The sequence below is a fragment of the Silurus meridionalis genome, chromosome 16 (assembly GCF_014805685.1).
Source record: "Silurus meridionalis isolate SWU-2019-XX chromosome 16, ASM1480568v1, whole genome shotgun sequence".
NCBI lineage: Eukaryota > Metazoa > Chordata > Actinopteri > Siluriformes > Siluridae > Silurus > Silurus meridionalis.
The window spans coordinates 6,618,790-6,638,008 of NC_060899.1; the positions used below are offsets into that span (position 1 = coordinate 6,618,790).

Here is a 19,219-nt window from a genome sequence, read left to right on the forward strand (position 1 = left end):
ATATATATATATATATATATATATATATTGGGTATATGGGGGTTTGGGGGCACTTGACAACAGGTCAGAATGCTCAGCCCCACCCCAAATCTGACCACAAGCATGGAGGAAATTTGTCTCAATACTACCCAGTCATTACAGTTTTCCTCTAAAGTTCATAAAATTTGGTAACTTTGTAATGCTTACTGGAACTCGTTCCTGGCACATCTGCCTTTTATCATTCAAGCTAAATAGACTTCTGCCCCGCTCGAATAGTGTTATTTCAAAGTAAACAGATATGCAGTGACCTTTTCAGACACACTTAATGGACATTCTGTTTGACAGGCCCTGCAGCCTCACATACACTTTGTCATAGTCTCACACTCCCTCATGCTGTTGTGCACAGCACTGACACACTCGCATGCCCTGCTTCTATTCCTAAAGACAGTTTACATTACAGTAAAAGCCTCAGGAACACTGCAGGCTGGCAGGGCATTTTGTGTGTGTATGTGTGTGTGTGTGTGTGTGTGTGTGTGTGTGTGTGTGTGTGTGTGTGTAATCGCTGCTTCCAGGAAAAAGGTTTGCACTATGATGTGCATCAGAAACATACACACACACACACACACACACACACACATACCTGGCAGCAAGTCAGCTCATAGTGGCTCGAGTAATCCATTAGGACGCACTTTCTCTAGGAGAGATGACCACAGCCAATGAAAGCACTGACATCCATCCTAATGTAATACTAGCAATATCAACATTCATCTAATCATCACTCTAATCCAAGCACAAAACCTTTTCCTCTTTGTGTTTGCATGCATTTGTGTGTGTGTGTGTGTGTGTGTGTGTGTGTGTGTGTGTGTGTGTGTGTGTGTGTGTGTGTTTGTGCTCCCATGATGTCTTTTGTTTAACCCCTTAAATTTTCAGGACAGTGTCAGCACACTTCTTACCTTTGCTTTTAATTGTACTAGTGAATAATTCATGGAAGTTACTTAATGACTCGTGATGAATATCTGTATAATAATGCTGGTGTTTAAAGGGTTAAGCTCCACTACACAATTGCAAGTTTGGTTATTTGCCTCAGCTGCGCTCATCAGGCGAGAGACCGCACACAAATGCAAAATTGAATTTCATTTGAATTAGAGTGTAAATAGAAATCAGTCAAGCGGAAATGTTACGCGTTTTTTTTTTAAGCAAGTAAAATGAATAGAAATTGAATATTTGTTATATAGGGATTTTCTTTTTTTTTTTGAATAGCCAAGCCATGTAGCTAAATGTGACAGGTGATGGCTTTGGTAAAGGATTCAGAAGTAGAGTCCATTTAGATTCATAGGCATATTTTGGAGACAAAAAGTCCACTGTTACAAGTAACAGGCAATTTTATGGAAATGTGGGAACAGGATGACAAATTAATTCACTTTTCAAGAAATGTCTAATATTTATGTATATATATATATATATATATATTTTTTTTTTACAATATATAAAAAAAAATACATTTCTTTTGAAGACTACACAGCATACAATATACAGTACTGTTTTCATGCTTAAGGAAAATGTCACATTGTGCCACAAAAGCAATGAGTTGATTCACATAAACAAAAAATGACAAATTAAGAATACAGATATTTGTGTATTTTTTTCTAACCGTAGGTCACATCAGCATTTAGACGACTTTCAATGGACTGAATGAATCAAATCATTAATGGAATGCAAGATAGTGGCACTTATCACAATCAATTCCTGATTCAGCTGCAAACAAACCACAAGATAAATTGTGGTCTGTATTCAGCTGCATAAAGTCCACAATATATTCTTTATACAACACACAAGCAGAAAAGCACAAAAGTTTTTAAATATTTATTAAAACTGTGTGTGTGTGTGTGTGTGTGTGTGTGTGTGTGTGTGTGTGTGTGTGTGTGTGTGTGTGTGTGTGCAGCATTTTTTGGGAAATATCTAAACGAGTACAATGGAAGTTACATCCCCCCTGGTTGGAGAGAGTGGGTGGGGATGGTGAAGAACTCCCGCTTCTACAACTACACCATCTGTAGGAATGGCGTACGTGAGAAACATGGATTCGACTACTCACAGGTGTGTATATAAATAAAAGATGTTTTTTTTTATATATTATATATTGATAATAATATTTTATAGCTTTAAAAATAATATAAGGTATAATATTAAACAACATCATGTAATTGTAGGTTTTTTAAAAGATTATACCCCAATACCTGGATTAATACTTAAATATTAATTTATGATGCATTATTGATAAAGCATGTACTAATCACATATAACGAGCTAACCTTATTTATAACATGCCCCTTATGAATTTAGGTATACATCAACAAACATATAGAGCATGGTTCATATATTAACTAACTTTAACATGTGCTAAGGTGCTTGAGGAGATTGTTATTTATGCATGAAGTCAAAAGTTTATGATTAGTATGTGCCTTAACTTATCATTAGATTATTATTTAAGTTCTAATTGTTGTTATTATTATTATTATTATTATTATTTCAGTTTCATGATTATTCATGTACTTATAAATTGTTATATAGTGTTACCCAAATTATATAGCACTGTGTGTTGTTTAGGTGTTTTAACCAAACATATACATAAACTATATGGAGTGGAAAAGTTTTTGGACACCTGACCAGGTGATTCATATGCACGAAGATGTTCAGAAGTGTTTGATTTGAGGGTTGAGGTCACAGTAGGACATACCATAGCAGATCTTCCACTCCAATCTAAGAAAACTATATCTTAATGGAGTGTACGAAGGCATTGTCATGCTGGAACAGGTTTGGGTCTCCTAGTTTAAGTAAAGGGGAAACTGTAATGTTACTGCATCCAAGACATCCTATATGTCTTCAATTTTGTCATAACAGTTTAGGGAAGAAGCACATATGGGCTGGAAAGGTGAGATGTGTATTTCTCTATGAGTTTTTATTATCACTTCATCTAGAAAAAATAACTTGATTTCACTCTCCTACACCTCCTGATTTTCCACAAACCTACTTTTTCTTTCCTTGTGGAGAGTTGCCAGATGTCTCAGCCCAGCTGTTCATAAAACGCACTTGCTTAGACATGTTCATACTGTTCGACATCCTTCTTTATCATCCATTATCACAGGCAGTTAAGCTAAGCGAAGAAGCCTTTTAAATAATTACTTAAAAAATATCAGCATTGTGGGTGGAGCCAGAATAATTTCAATTATTTCCATAAATATGCATACTACATAGTAATAAATCAAAACTTTTAATATTAACCTTACAGTTAAATGTTAATTATACCACAGGAGTATTTAATTCTGATTGGACAGAATGTGCTGATTAGTAGTATCAATCAAGTATAAATCAACAGTAAATAGTAAACAAATTCTGGCTGTAATTCAAGCCGTTTATTTAAATGCATTCAATCAAAAACATTATTATTGATAACATATGACCATGTATGGCCCTTGTATGGTTAAATATCTGCATAAATACTCTTTAGAATTTTCATCCATGCGCAAAACAATTATTTCCGGTATGGCACAAGTAAAAACAGTAGCAAATCTCTAACCCTTTTTTTTATCCCCCTGCCATTGTTGTGAATGTTTTCAAGTATAATAATAATAATAATAATGGATGCATTCAAAGTGCCAGGCGAAGACAAAACAACCTTGCGGTCCGCCACTTAATACGTTCCTGAGAGAACTCAGATTTTAACTGGGTTCCGCACAGAAAAAGGATTGCAATCAGTACACGTGTAACGAAAAATTTCAGTACAGATACGTGTATCGTTACACCCCCTATCTTAGACGAAGTGGATGAACTGGTGAAGAACAACCAAATCTTTTAAAAGAAAAAGTGTTTCATGTAAATGTGTGGTGAAATTGTCCATATGCCAAGAGCATGTAATGCCATTATTTATGCTAAGGGAGGATGTTTAATTGAAAATAATATCTGTACATTTATATATTTGTTTGGCCAAAGTAAATCTTCATACTGTTCAATTATTTGCTTGTTGCAAATAAAAAAGAACATCAATGTGTTTAAAAATCTTAAAAGACTAGGGGTTTCCAAACGTTTGACAGGTACATCAGCCAGGTATCACTAACCAGCTAGATGTTGTTCAATCCCTGGATTATATCCTTGATTAGGGTTTCATGTAAATAGTATACAAACTAATGCCTTTTTAACACAACCAGTAAATAATACTATCCTCTTTTTTTAGGACTATCTGACAGACTTGATAACCAACGACAGCGTCAGTTACTTCCGCATGTCCAAGAAAATCTATCCCCACAGGCCAGTGATGATGGTGATTAGTCACGCTGCCCCCCACGGCCCAGAGGACGCCGCGCCTCAGTTTTCCACCGCCTTCCCCAACGCATCCCAACATATGTGAGTCCCCCTGCTGCTCCTGTCAATAGCGAGAAAAAAAAATGCTTGTGTTGTGCTGATTTTTGTTGCACTATGTGCTAAGATGATTGATAGCTCTCGTGGTTTGAGGTTCCATGTTACATTAGTCACCTGTGAGTTTACCTTCGTTTGCTTGTAAGAACCGTATCAATCATAGTTTCAATGACTGCTTTGGAATAAATGCTGGTATCACTCCTAAGTACACAGAGCTCCCTCTTTTTATATTATACAATTATTTTCCATTTGTTTCCGGAAAATTTTTATATTCACCTTGCCCAAATGCTTGGCCCAAGTCCATATTCGGGATTGATTTTGGGTACAATTTATAAAATGGGAAGCGTCACACAGACAAATTGCTTGTAAACCATAGAATTACTTTTTAATGCAGTTTTATGTATCACCTTTGCTGATGCTAGATTTCTTTTGTGTGCAAAACAGGAGAATATATCTACTTCATCTGTTGTTTTTATTATGGCTATTCAATTACTGTTATCATTGATTTGCGTAGTGTTTTTCCTTTCATTAATAACATTAGTCAACTGTTTGGGTGAATCGTTTCTGTTGAAACTACAAATATATGGCTACATTTTCATGAGTCGCACACATTTGAAGGGCTTCTACATATCGAGAAGGTATTCCCTTTCATCTGCAGACCGCAACATGCCTTTCCTTGCTAGTGTGATATTCGAAACAGGAGACGACCTGACAAAAAAGTGGATCTCATTATTCCGTGCACAGCTCCGGGAGTGGATCGCTTTCACTTGAAGCACACCCCAGACTACTGTTTTCAGGCAGAGGAGCGATCAGTTTCCTCAGATGGCTCGTGGGTTTTGACTTTTTCGCGCATACCCTAAGTCTCAGTGCAAATGGCCACAGGTCCGAGGGGAAATAAATGCAAGCATGAAAAAGTCTTCAATATCGTGGCCCATGCTGTCAGCATCATTACACAGTCCTTTGCTTGAATTGTGTTCTGCATCAAATTAAGTACTGGATAAAAGCACTTTTGTGTGTTCTCTCATGTTTGTATCTTCTGTGCCATGTCAGTGGACTCTGGTTTGTTTTTAGATTTGTTTAAAGATTTTACACACACACACACACACACACACACACACACACACACACACACACACACACACAGTAATAATTGATAGGAATCCGTATCGTGACATCAAGCAGCTGTTGACTGATCCATCATGTCCTCTGTCCTTTGTCCGTGCTTTTTTCCCTCTACACAAGAAGCACTTCAGACACACAGAAGAGCTAACTATTTCTCTGTGACATTTCTCTGGGACCACGTCTCTCTTCCTCTCTGTTTGGCCTGTCACTATCTCATGTTCTGGCTGTCTATTCACTCATTTTCTCTTTTAACAAAGAAACTGATCTCGCTCTCGCTCTCCAAGTGGATATACTTGTTTTCTGCCCACATACACATTTGTTTTCTCCTCGGTGCTGTCAGATGTCTCTTTGCTATTTTTCACTATTACTCACATACACAAGCGCACACATATATCCGGCTCGTGCTTAAATCCTGCCAGCGGGTGCTGCCGTTGTTTTTGCCATGGCTGGATTAACAGCCCCATCTGTAACCCACAGCTGATCCAAACCTCTAGCTTTCTTGTTCGACAGTTTGGGCTGACATTACAAACCTCCTACTAATGGCCACTTTCTCAACAATCTGTATGCTATTTCCTTTGTTCTTTTGTTCTTCTGTGATTTAAATCCTAATAAACACTGTAAAGAAGGAAGTGCAATAATAGCAGAGCTTGTATGTGAAACAAGCAGAGTTAAAGCAGAGGGGCAGTAAGGAAGTGGTAGCACAGACATTGAACTTCTAATCAGAAGGTCGTGAGTTCAAATCAAACGATCTTTAATTTAGACATTTTAAAGCTTATATTGGCTGCTTGTTAAGGAGTGCATGGAGGATTTGTCCTTTAAGCAAATTTACTCATGCTTGGTTGTTTCTTTCTGTTTAAAAAAAACAGCATTTGAGTATGCAAGGTGAAGCAATTTGTAAATTTGTAAATTAACATTTTTATTGTATTTTGCAGATTGTAAGTTAACAACCAATTATTAAAAAATCTATATAACATATAATACAATATTGCTTATGGATGTGGTGAGAGAAGACATGCAGGTAGTCCACTGTGGCGGATCATCCATCTCCATACCCCTCTGTCCTCTACATCTGCCTCTTTCAAACCAACTACCTGCATGTCTTCTCTCACCACATTCATAAACCTCCTCCTTTGACTTCCTCTTTTCCTCCTTCCTGGTGGCTCCATCCTCAGCATTCTTCTACCGATATATCCCATGTTCCTTCTCTTCACGTGTCCAAAACATCTCAATCTAGCTTCCCTCACCTTGTCCCCAAAACATTCTACATGTGCGGTCCCTCTAATAAACTATTTTCTAGTCCTGTCCATCCTCTTCACTCACAACAAAAACCTCAACATCTTCAGCTCTGCTACCTCCAACTTCACCTCCTGTCTTTTACTCAATGCCACTGTCTCTAAACCATACAACATCGCAGGTCTCACCACAGTACTATAAACTTTCCTTTTCACTCTTGCAGATACTCTTCTATCACAAATCACTCCTGCCACTCTTCTCCACCCACTCCACCCTGCCTGCACTCTTTTCTTGACTTATCTAACACACTTTCCATTACTTTGCACTGTTGACCCTCAGGTACCTGAACTCCTTCACCTTCTCCACCTCTTCTCCCTGCAACCGCACCACTCCACCGCCCTCCCTCTCATTCACACACATGTACTCTGTCTTACTCCTACTGACTTTCATTAGCCTTCTCTCTAGCAAATCTCCAGGATCTTCCCAACCTGCTGCCTACTCTCACCACAAATCACAATATCATCCGCAAACACCATAGTCCATGGAGACTCCTGTCTGACCACATCCGAATTCACATCAAATTGTCCATCACCACTGCAAACAGGAAAGGGCTTAGAGCCAATCCTTGATGCAGTCCAACCTCCACCTTAAACCAGTCTGTCCTTCCTACTGCACACTTCACTGCTGCCACTCTGTCCTCATACATGTCCTGCACCACCCTCACATACTTCTCTGACACACCTGACTTCCTCATACAATACCACAACTCTTCTCTCGCCACCCTGTCGTACGCTTTCTCTAAATCCACAAACACAATGCAACTCCTTCTGACCTTCTCTATACTTCACCAAAAACCCTTCTCAAAGCAAATATTGCGTCTGTGGTGCTCTTTCTCAGCATGAAACCATACTGTTGCTCACAGATGGTCACCTCTTCTCTCAGCCTGGCTTTCACTACTCTTTCCCATAACTTAATGGGAATAACTTAATTAACTAATCAGATTCAGTTGTTAAACAATCTTGTTAAAAACTCCACTGCTCTCTCTCCTAAACATCTCCATGCTTCTACCGGTATGCCATCAGGTCCAAACTACTTTCCACTTTTCATCCTCTTAATCGCTGTTCTCTCTTCCTCCTTACTAATCCTATCCAATTCCTGCTTCACCATCGCCACACCATCCAACCTTCTCTCTGTCATTTTCCTCATTCATCAGCTGCTCGAAATACTCCCTCCATCTTCTCAACACACTCTCCTCACTAGTCAACACATTTCCATCTCCATCCTTCATTGCTCTAACTTGCGGCACATCCTTCCCAGCTCGGTCCCTCTGCCTGGCCAATGAGCTGATTGTGCAACCTGATGCTCTCGAGTCATGACAGAACAGATCCAGTGCGACTGTCCTGAAGTTACAAACAAACAGTTAACAAAATAGCACTTCATTAAACTCTACCATTTTCACATGATGAGGATTATTCAGTTTTTGCTTACCATGCTGATGTGTCGTGACACCAGTTTGTTTTCTTTTCACGTGCATCACTGTGGAACTCCCATCCCACACAAGCTCCACTTTGCATATCTTGCAATTACAGTTTACTTTGCGTTCAGCTTCGTTTAATATTTGCCTGGGACACACACTTTTTCCTGCTGTTGGTTGACCCTGTATTGTCCGGCATTTCGCAAGCAGCTGTGTGATCTTACCCTTACGCTAACCGGTAACTTGAGCAGCCAAACTAATCGATAATGCCATTAATTGACAATTAATTTCATTATTGATTATAATCGATAAGTTGTTGCAGCTCTACATGATATGTTTATTGCTATGTACAGGCCAATGACAAATTGTATTAGTATTATTATTATTATTTTTTTTTTTACATGCTGATTGATCTTAATAGCTACAAAGTTCAATTCTCAGTTGCTTGCCAAATAATGCAAGCATAACAATATTTAAAGGTGATGAGACATGTTAAGACTCCATCTAAAATCTGATAAGATAAATGTGAATGTGTAGACATGAGTGGGTTTTGTTCACATACAGTAGTACATGTAAATGACAAGCCTTTCACAGGATCTGTGTAAAGGCTGCTTATTAAGAGGCTGGTGGTAAAGTCATTATTTTAAGAAAAAGAAAAATTGGTTTAATAATAGCTAAAAAAATACAAAATTAAAAAACCTGCAAACATTGTTGCAAAACTCAATGGATGAAGAACTCAATGGACTAATTAGTTTTCCAGCTTGCAACCTTTCTGTAGTGGTTTGCATGTTTGTTGTTGGCAACCTTTTAATAAATCTGATTTTGTACAGGGAAAATTAGTACAATTAATTTTCAAATGATATTTCCTCAATACATTTTTTGGTGATGGTGATGTAGAGTGTCTTACCATTTATTCCAAAATCTATTTCTTTATTTATTTTTTTGTAATTTAATATATATGATCACACTCCCCAAATGATCTACACATGCTCTGTTGATGTGGGTGGAGTCATCCCAGAAGAGGCATAGATATTTCACCATAGGATAAAGGTGATCAGACTGTAGAAGTTTGTATTGATTTGCATTGGTGCTTTTATCAGAGGAAAACCAAACCATTTTAGGAAATTCCATCACAGAATAACAGACCTGTCTGAATATACACCAGTCGGTCTGTTACAATTTCTATTTTTGTAAAGAATACTCCTATACAGGTCTAAACTCCCTCATGACACAGTATCCACTATTTGCAGGATGGAGGAGAGAGCAACAGAAAAAGGACAGAATCTTTGTTGGAAAATAACATAAAAAAACAGCATGTTGAAAACAGTCATTTTCTACTTGAAAGACTAATGAGTAAGAATTGCAATGCTGTTATGCCTTTTTGTCTCTTTGAAGGACAGATGGCGAAGTGCTTTATTGCTAGCTTCAAAAGAGTAGTCCTTGTGTGTGTGTGTGTGTGTGTGTGTGTGTGTGTGTGTGTGTGTGTGTGTGTGTGTGTGTGTGTGTGTGTGTGTGTAAGGACATTACTCATAATCTCACACTCCGGTACTCATGGTGGTTCTCACTCTCCAGTGTTTTGTATTGTTTTAAGATTTATAATCACACCCTCGATATCACCCAAATGAGGATGGGTTCCCTTTTTGAGTCTGGTTCCTCTCAAGGTTTCTATCTCATTCATCTAGGGAGTTTTTCCTTGCCACAGTCACCCCAGGCTGCTCATCAGAGATAAACACACATAATTCACTTTAATTCTTAAGTTCTCTAAAGCTGCTTGGAGAAAATGTCCATTGTGAAAAGTGCTATAGAAATAAACTTTTGCGGATTTTATGCCGTTGTTCTGTCATTGACCGCTCTTACTTACCACAGAAAAAGTCATTACAATTTGTTACCACATTTTACTGTTCAATCAAAACCTCCATTAATACCAGTCCCAAGTGGCAGATTAACCATGTATGTCTCTACATGTGTGATCATATTTCCAAGCATTTACTTAGGAGTCCTACAGCTTTAGCTTGTTTTGCTTGTGTGCTTCAGATTTACCATTATTGACCCAAAGTGCAGTTTCTTGGTCTCTGCAGCTGTGATGTGGGACTTTTAAATTCAGCTAATTGTTCCCAACTTGCCGTTTTTCAAGTAGTGACAAAATGCCAGATGCTACCTCATCCCCTATTCAGTTGATTCTATTTGATTTGTGTAGCGTGTCACGAAGCAGCTTTACCGAAATCTGGATGTAGATTTAGATTCCTAATGAGCAAGCCAGACGAAGAACTGTTAAACAGAAAGAGAGAAGGAAACCCCAGAAATCATTCTCTTCTGGTTGACATTTGGGCATTGCAAGTCTCATGATTAAGAAATGCATCTTTGGGGTCATCTGTGCACTTCTATGGATCCACTGGACTGCATTCAGTAATCTTTTTCCAGTCACACTCAAACCCCTTGTTCACCAAAAGCTGCAACAACAAGCCATCCCTCTAAAGTACTTTCTCAGCCCTGGACAATCCACTTCCTATATTTTGCTCTAATACTCCATGAAGAATTTGAAAAGCTCCCACCGGTCTGCTTCTGTCTGCTCTACTGTCCGCTGTAATAACCTCCCACCAGCATGAAATTCCCCATCTGAGGTCCTCTGCTCCTTCACTTTGCCCCTATGTAGGGAGCCTACTTTACCCCCAGCTCTACAACATTCATGTATTGGATTGAATTATTTTCGCTCTTGGACTGAAGCAGTGCTCAGGAAAAAAAAAAAAAAGCTTTGTGGATCCCTGCAGCTTTTCCGGCGAGCATTCATTTAGTTTTTCCCTGCTGTTTTTTTGCTGGGTCAGATCCCTCACTCCTCTCGCAACAGGAGCCCTTACATCCTTTACTACAGCAGTGGAGGGAGGAGTGAAAGAAAAAGCAGGGGGTTATTTTCCAAACAATCTGAGTTGTCTTATCTTTCTTTATTTTTCTTACCAGGGAGATGAGTTTGCAGGAGCAAGAGCTAGTGGGAAAATGGAGAGACATAGAGACAAAGAGAGATAGAGAGAGAGAGAGCGAGAGAGAGAGAGAGAGAGAGAGAGAGAGAGAGAGAGAGAGAGAGAGAGAGAGAGAGAGAGAGAGGTCTAAAAGGATTAAAAGGATTATACATGGAATAGTAAAATAGATGAGGACTATAGAAAGTGCAGGGGGGTGAAGGATAAAAAGGGAATTTAGGGGGAAATAAAGATTATTAAAATTTTCACTGAACAGACACTGTATGAAAAATCAGTGGGGATATAAATCTGCATTCTATATTAATAAATCTGTAAAGATGCTTTTTGACAGTATCTGCTATTTTATCTGGTTTACATGAGATAGCTATTACATAACATCAATAATGAAAGTAATATCATTCTGAAATCTATGTTCTTCAGCATGTTTTAGTACAAATGTAAAAAAAAAAAAAAGAACACAGTTTCGAGAAAAAATCATTTTACTGGTTAGATTAGACTGTAACGTATATGCACACACAACATCCCTGCCGTGAGTATTCTGTGTATAACAGAAAGGATTTACTCCATATGTTTTTGTGATGCAATACGAATGTAAACTCTGAAGGCAGTAGCATGTTGTATATACCCCTGTATCTCAAATCATACAGTCAAGGTTTGTTCAAGACTGTTACAGTGTACCAACAGGAACCGGTTTTCCAAATTATAGATTTATTTGAATTTTAAAATATTACGCACTACAAAAAAATTACAAAATAAACTGGCCAAGCCAAAAATGGCTTATTAATATTTTATGTTAATGTTTTTAATTTGAGATGAACAACAAAAGAAAAGTCTTAAAATGAAAAGAATTAAACAAATACTGTAGAAATCTCTCTGCTCTGTAAGTTCTCTTTTCATTTATGAGCTTGTTATGTGGTCCTTGATGGGCTTCATCCGATAACAAAAAATAATGAAAAAAATCTTTTAAGAAAACAACAAAAAAGATTTTTGGGAAGACTTTGTACAACATTGTGTTTTTACAACTGTTGTGCATAAAATCACTAATCTTCGGAAACCAGTTTTAATTGTTAGTGAATTTCTAGTGCTGGTTGCTTCTAATCCTCGAAATCCAAACATATATAAAGTAAGCAGGAGAATATGTGAACAATGATGCTTATGTTGCTGCTCTTTCTGCACACACATGCAAAATCATGTAAATGAAATCCCACCTGTTACTTAGTAAATGTGGAAATAAAAGGGTTTTCATAACATGTTTATAATAAGATAATCTGCATATAATTATATGCAGATATAGCTTTTAATTTTATATAACTTTTAATACCATGTGCTATAGTACCTAAAACCACACAATGGCATTTCAAACTATATACATTTATTAAAAATCTTTTTTTTTTCTTTCAAGAATTCACTCAATAGTAACTTTTTATTATTGCATTTGGGGGAAAAAACTACTCCATACTCAATAATTTGCAGAATTGTTTAATTTAAATGTTTTATTTTTTGAATGTACATATTATTCGATTCTTGAATTATTTTATAAGCAGTGAAATAAGCACTTATTTCTAAACTTAATTTCTGAAAATTAACAGACAAGCTACTTATTCAGATTTTTAAATGAGAATTTGTGCATTTTGTACACATTTACATTTTACCTACACACAATACAAGGTTACAATAAAAGGTTTAGTTTCTACTATTGTATTTTAATTTGGTAGTTCTTTGCACTTTTTTTTTTAAAATGGGAGACTCCTACACTGAATTTTTAAAGACTGATAGGGAAAAATATCTAAAATGAGAAAAATTTAATTACCAAAGCAGAGAGAATTTGTAGCAGCATGACTGAAACCCAACTGCCACTGCTGTGTCCTAAAGCAAATATTCTTTATATAAAACCATCAGCCAGCTACATGTAGTAGATGTGAACTGTAGTCAAACTGCACATGAAAAAAAACAGGTTTGAATTTCTTATCTATCCATGTGCTCAATCCCTAACACATCTAGGAACAAAGATTTCTGCCATTTATGTATTTTATTTTCTCACGTTCATATTTAGGAAGTTTAGAAATTCTGACTGGATTTAGTTAATCTCAGTGTTACATTAAGGGACTCTATTTACATGTAATATTGTACATAGTGTAAAACTTATGCTAAATTAGCTTTAAATTTAAAGCTCTAAATGTTTGACTCAGTATCCTAACACACACACACACACACACACACACACACACACACACACACACACACACACACACACACAAAGAGAACACGTATTGAAACATCAGGATTGCTGTCTAGCTCCTTTACTGGCAGATAGATGAGGTTCAGATGCTGTGAAATTCCTAGAAAATTGAAACAGATAAAAAAGACAGAGACAGAGAAACAGTAATTCAGGCTGCTCTGAAAAGTTTTTGGATGAAACTGACACAACACCACACACACCTATAACAAACTCACACAAGCTAAATGCCCTTTTCTTTAATTAACTCTTTTTATGTCTTATTTATCCAGATCTTGCCTTAAGTTAAATGTCGTTTTTAAATATCCGATATAACATCTTATCTTTGCCTCAGTAATTGACAAAGTCTAGACATCTGAAACTCTTTGCATATTGGTGTTGCACAAAGAGACTAAATTACCAATGAAGTAAAGTGACATATTTACAAATACCAGCCATTTTCATTTAACATTTATTTGTCCTTATTACTTTACATTTCCTGAATTTTTCTGTAATAATGTCATTATACTGTATGTCCATCTCTATTAAAATAATTGATCTTACCCTGTATGTTCATTAAAGTTATCATTAATGTTTTCTTTTTCTTTTTTAGTACTCCAAGTTATAACTATGCCCCAAACCCGGACAAGCACTGGATCATGCGCTATACAGGTCCAATGAAACCCATCCACATGGAGTTCACCAACATGCTGCAGAGGAAGAGGCTGCAGACGCTGCTGTCTGTGGATGACAGTGTAGAGAAGGTACACACACACACACACACACACACACACACACATACACACACACGCACAAATACACATGCACGTGTATATATATGAAACCTGAGAAGATAATGGAGTTAGAAACATTTCCCAGGAAGAAAACATTTGGATGTTTTTCAGTCTTTTACCGTACAGCTACATGAAAAGTCAAGAGAATGCGTTTATAAACTACAAAATATATTGTGGTTGTTTTTGTTGCTAGATCAATGAACTAACCATTTTTGAAACCCTGGTGGTTCAGGGGGTCTATTAAGCCTAGGCAGAGGGTCTTTGATAATTTGTTGTTTTATTATATTGTGTTATATTACACATTAAATGAATAAACCTAAAAGAATAAGATCCACTTTGATTCCAACCAACTATCATTGTGTACATTTAAATAACAAGCCTAATATTAGTGAAATTGAGTTATGTTTCTAAAACTGAATCGAGTGGGTCAGTGTAGTTTATTTTACAGTTTATCAGCCTCTGAGAGTTTGATGGGTTTATTCATTGCCATACAGAGCAATGGGTAAAGTATATAAAGCCCAGGTATTCAATTTTTGTGTCACTATATAATGCCATTTCTTTTATTTTCTGCAGATTTATAATATGCTTGTGGAAACTGGCGAGTTGGACAACACATATATTATCTACACCTCTGATCATGGCTACCACATTGGGCAGTTTGGGCTGGTCAAGGGCAAATCCATGCCTTATGAGTTTGACATACGAGTTCCTTTTTATATACGAGGCCCCAGTGTGGAGGGAGGAACCATGTAAGTGTGTGTGTATCTGTATGTGTCTGTTTGTTTTCACAAACCCAAGAAGTCGTACTTTAGAATTCAATCAATGTGGACCAGGTGGTCTGTCAATAAAAGATTATATAAAAGTCTGTCTTCTCTTTTTTCGTGGGTGTAGATAAATAATGCAGGGCAGATCTCTTTCTGTTTCTATTTAATGTTTAAAAGCAGCAGTATTTGCAGTGCTAGGCTGCTACTGGCTCTGAGTGGAGAAATGTGCAACCCATAAGACCTGAAGGACACAGAGAGAATCTTTACGAGTATCTTTATGACCTCAGACTTGAGTATCACAAGCTTTACAAATAAAAGAAAGAAGGAGGTGAATGGTGGTGTGTTTAAAACAGGTGGAGATGTTTTGAAGGTTATAATGTATTCCCCAGCTGACATAAGGGCAGGATTTTTTACATAGAATAATTACTTAATTTGTGATATTTACATCGTACATTCAAATTCTGAATGCATTTTCTATCCTAAATTTCATTCAGTAGTTCGTTCTCATTAGTAATATAAAAAATAACAGAAAATAGATTTCAGTATTATTTACTTTCATGTTGTGAGTTCAAATCTTAATCCTTTTTGTAACTTTCTATGACTTCCCCCAGCAACCCTCACATTGTGCTGAACATCGATCTGGCCCCCACTATTATGGACATCGCGGGGCTTGATATTCCGGCAGACATGGATGGCAAGTCAATCCTTAAACTGCTCGACACTGACAGACATGTTAACAGGTACAGTACATGCTTACTTTAGAATTCAGTGTTCATAAGCAGTTTTGACAGAAACATCGCCTGTCATTCAATCAGACTAAATAAACAAAATAATAAATAATCAGGGAGATAAAAAAAACATATGTATAAAATAAAGGTACAGTAGCCGATAGGATTGCATGATGCTTTAAAGTACAAATGTTATGAATTTTTACATGCATTGTTAGATGAGATAATGTGAGACCAGATTTATGTGACCGTGTCATTGATATTTATTGCAAATATCAGTATTTTATTATTTTATTAATATTATTTAAATTGAATCTTATATTATTTTGAAGGCTCTGTAAAATGCAAACTAATATCAATCTAGTATAATAGATAATAGATATAATAGATAATAGATCTTTTCAAAACAATGTCACAGATTTGTTGTCTTTAAACTACTTTGTAACATTTTGAGTTTTGTGTAGGGTGCCATCTATAAAGCGCATCAGTCTTGATTTTAGCTTATTATCGCCTAAAAAATGATGGACAAACAGCTCCATTTTTTCTTTCGTTTTACCAGAGAACACATCTGATAATCACCAGCTTTACTCTGGCTTGTTTATGCTGGTCGTATGCAAGTTCTTTATTGTACAGCAAGTCTATAGGGATGTATTATTAATTTGGTACCTTCACCGGTTCCTATATTGTTTCCCGGGGATGCAGTTCATTTGTGCATTGAATTGATTTGTACACATATTTCCATCCAGTTGTTTGTACAGATATTTTACTACCCAGAATTGTTTGACATTTCTTCTAAGAATAAATGTCTTATAAAAAGGTTAAATACGGAATAGAGAATAAAGAGGTCTTGGCTAAGTTGGAATTTTCCCTTACTGGATGTTCATTTCTGGAATTTTCCAAATTATTTTAAGACACAAGTCAACTTTGTGTAATGAAATGTTTAGAGCTGCTAAAATCTTGATATAAATGAAATAATACAAATCTTTCTCAAATATAAAAAAAAGATATAAAATGAAAAGAATATATATATATATATATATATATATATATATATATATATATATATATATATATATATATATATATATATATATATATATAATAGCGGATAACTTGCCAAATGAAATGAATGGTAAAACAAAATCTGTGAAGTTGTGTAAAACTGAGATTAAATCTATTTAGCCTGTAGGTGTAGGGAAACATTTTGCCTCAACTGTACAAACTTTATTGAGATCAAGTTTGAGTTCTGCATTTTACGACTTCTCACTATAGTTTAATAGTTTTAAGTATAATTTTTTCATTAAAGCATTTTGAGATGCACCCAACTATTATAAAAAAAAATAAAAAAAAAGAATTACACTTAAATATGCTTGTGGGCTTTTATTTACCAGTTAACAAATAAAGAGAATAAGTTATACAGACAGAATCCCTAATATAGATCTGCAGACTAGCTTGTAATGACATGTAATCCCATCTCACATAAAACAGAATGAATCCCAGTTTAAGGCCAGAAGACAGAGAGATAAAGTGAGCATAATAAGAATTGAACACTTTCAGCTGACTCTCTTTCTCCTCCCCCTAGCAATTTATTCATCTGTCTCTGCTGCAAAGATCAGAGCAGCTCAGAAATGATCGATACCTCATAACTGCTTCGAAGGTCAAAAGCATACTGTTACTGATACTGTTTAATTCTCTTATGCTCCTTGATTCCATCATTCTTGTTTTTCATCATTCTGAAATGCCGTTTCAATTCTTGAGCTTATTTGACCCTGAGGTGTTTTTTCTCTTTTTTCCCCTCTCACCCGCACTCTTTTTTCAATCTCTGGCCATACCTGTTGTCATTGTTTCGCAGGTCCAGTCATGCACACTAGATAAAATCAAGTCATACGTGGCAGTGATCAGTTTCCTTTGAGGGCTAATCGATTTTCTGGCCTCTCTCCTATTCTCAGGTTTCAGGTTAACAAGAAGGGGAAAGTGTGGAGGGACTCCTTCCTGGTGGAGAGAGGGTGAGTTGGCAATAAATGTGGATATGTTTGGACTTTGAAATTACTATATATCTGTTTTGGTCAAAATTACAAATTTTATAGTTCATTAGAAAAAGGATATAAATATATATACTTTAAAACATTTTAGTAAATGTACAGTACATGTGGGAAATATTTTGTCCCAAAAAAGGTTTTTGTCCCAAAATGAATAATGTAACTCTATCCCTAAATAGTAATGATACCAGTGGTGTAGTGACATATAATTTACGAGGATAGAACGCAGATTGGGACACGGCCCCAATTATTCATGACCTACAATTTACTCATTATTACAGAAGAGCAATGAAGATAAAATAAGACTACTATTGTGCACAATAAAGTGACTGTCTGAGCAAAACTTTCTCTCCAGCAAGAGATTTTAGCTGCTGTCAGCTAATCAACTCTTACTGGGACCTATTTAAAGTTGTCTAATTAAATCTGTACCAGATACGATCAGAATCAGTCCAATTCTTCTTGGTAGTTGGTTTTGAGTGGCCTGAATAGGGAATTTTTTTTTGTTCCTCTCTCTTTGGCAGTAAACTACTTCATAAAGCAGTGCATGATGGGAAGGAAGTAGCACAAGAAGAGAACTACCTTCCCAAGTACCAGCGAGTCAAAGACCTGTGTCAGCGTGCTGAGTACCAGACACCATGTGAACAGATTGGACAGGTACAGACTCACATGTTCACATTCAAACATGCCTGACTTCACATGCAGACAGGTAAAAAATTTCTGAGGGCCCCTTACAAGAGTTATGCAAGGGGGTCCTTGGAGACAAGGTCAGAGAATAAAAAAAAGCTCTATTGCTTAAAAATATCATGGATTTGGTTTTAGTTCATTTATACAGTATATTTTATCTAATATTTTTACTCTAGATGCATAATAATCAGATTTCAGGTTTGATTGGTGGCTTTTTTTCATTATTCTCTACTGTGGGCCCACACAGCAACTCTTTCATGTCCCTCCCTTACACCAAATCTGGACATTTCTCTCTTCATATGAGCACTAAACCTAACCCACGCTATAATGCCCAAATGCTGTAATGCACTCAATAATGTCCAGAGATGGCAAAAGTGCACACATCCTTTTCTCAAGTAAAAGTACAGATACTCATGTTTTAAAAGACTCTGGTAAAAGTTGAAGTACTGACTATACTTTTTCATTCAAGTTGAAGTAAAGAAGTTTGGGCTCTGACATGTACTTAAGAAAAAAGTAGCCATTATTACTACTACTAGTGTCATGCTGGTAACTGGACCACACGTCATATTAATATATTATAGAAAATAATTTAAAATTGTGTTATCTAATGAATGTATTCGGACACAAGCAGAGAAAAGATGATGGTGATCAGGAATGTACTTGTACTTTCGTTGCTTCCCACCTTTGATAACTAACTAAAGTGAAATAGTCAATGAATTTTCTGGAATCTGAACATGCAGCTCCATTTCCAGATCTACTTCTAACATTAATCTATGCTAACATGCACCACACGGTATACCGCATA

General features: G+C 36.4%; 1 protein-coding gene across 4 annotated transcripts in view; it reads left to right on the plus strand.

Annotated features, from left to right (window-relative positions):
• sulf2b (sulfatase 2b) overlaps positions 1 to 19,219 on the plus strand; it is a 124,237-nt gene that overhangs the window by 87,169 nt on the left and 17,849 nt on the right. For all 4 annotated transcript variants that reach the window (XM_046869328.1, XM_046869329.1, XM_046869330.1 and 1 more), the window contains 7 exons: positions 1,922 to 2,073; positions 4,208 to 4,377; positions 14,019 to 14,169; positions 14,773 to 14,948; positions 15,575 to 15,703; positions 17,641 to 17,697; positions 18,252 to 18,384. In XM_046869328.1, coding sequence (XP_046725284.1) covers positions 1,922 to 2,073; positions 4,208 to 4,377; positions 14,019 to 14,169; positions 14,773 to 14,948; positions 15,575 to 15,703; positions 17,641 to 17,697; positions 18,252 to 18,384 — 968 coding nt within the window. The remainder of the gene's footprint in view (positions 1 to 1,921; positions 2,074 to 4,207; positions 4,378 to 14,018; positions 14,170 to 14,772; positions 14,949 to 15,574; positions 15,704 to 17,640; positions 17,698 to 18,251; positions 18,385 to 19,219) is intronic.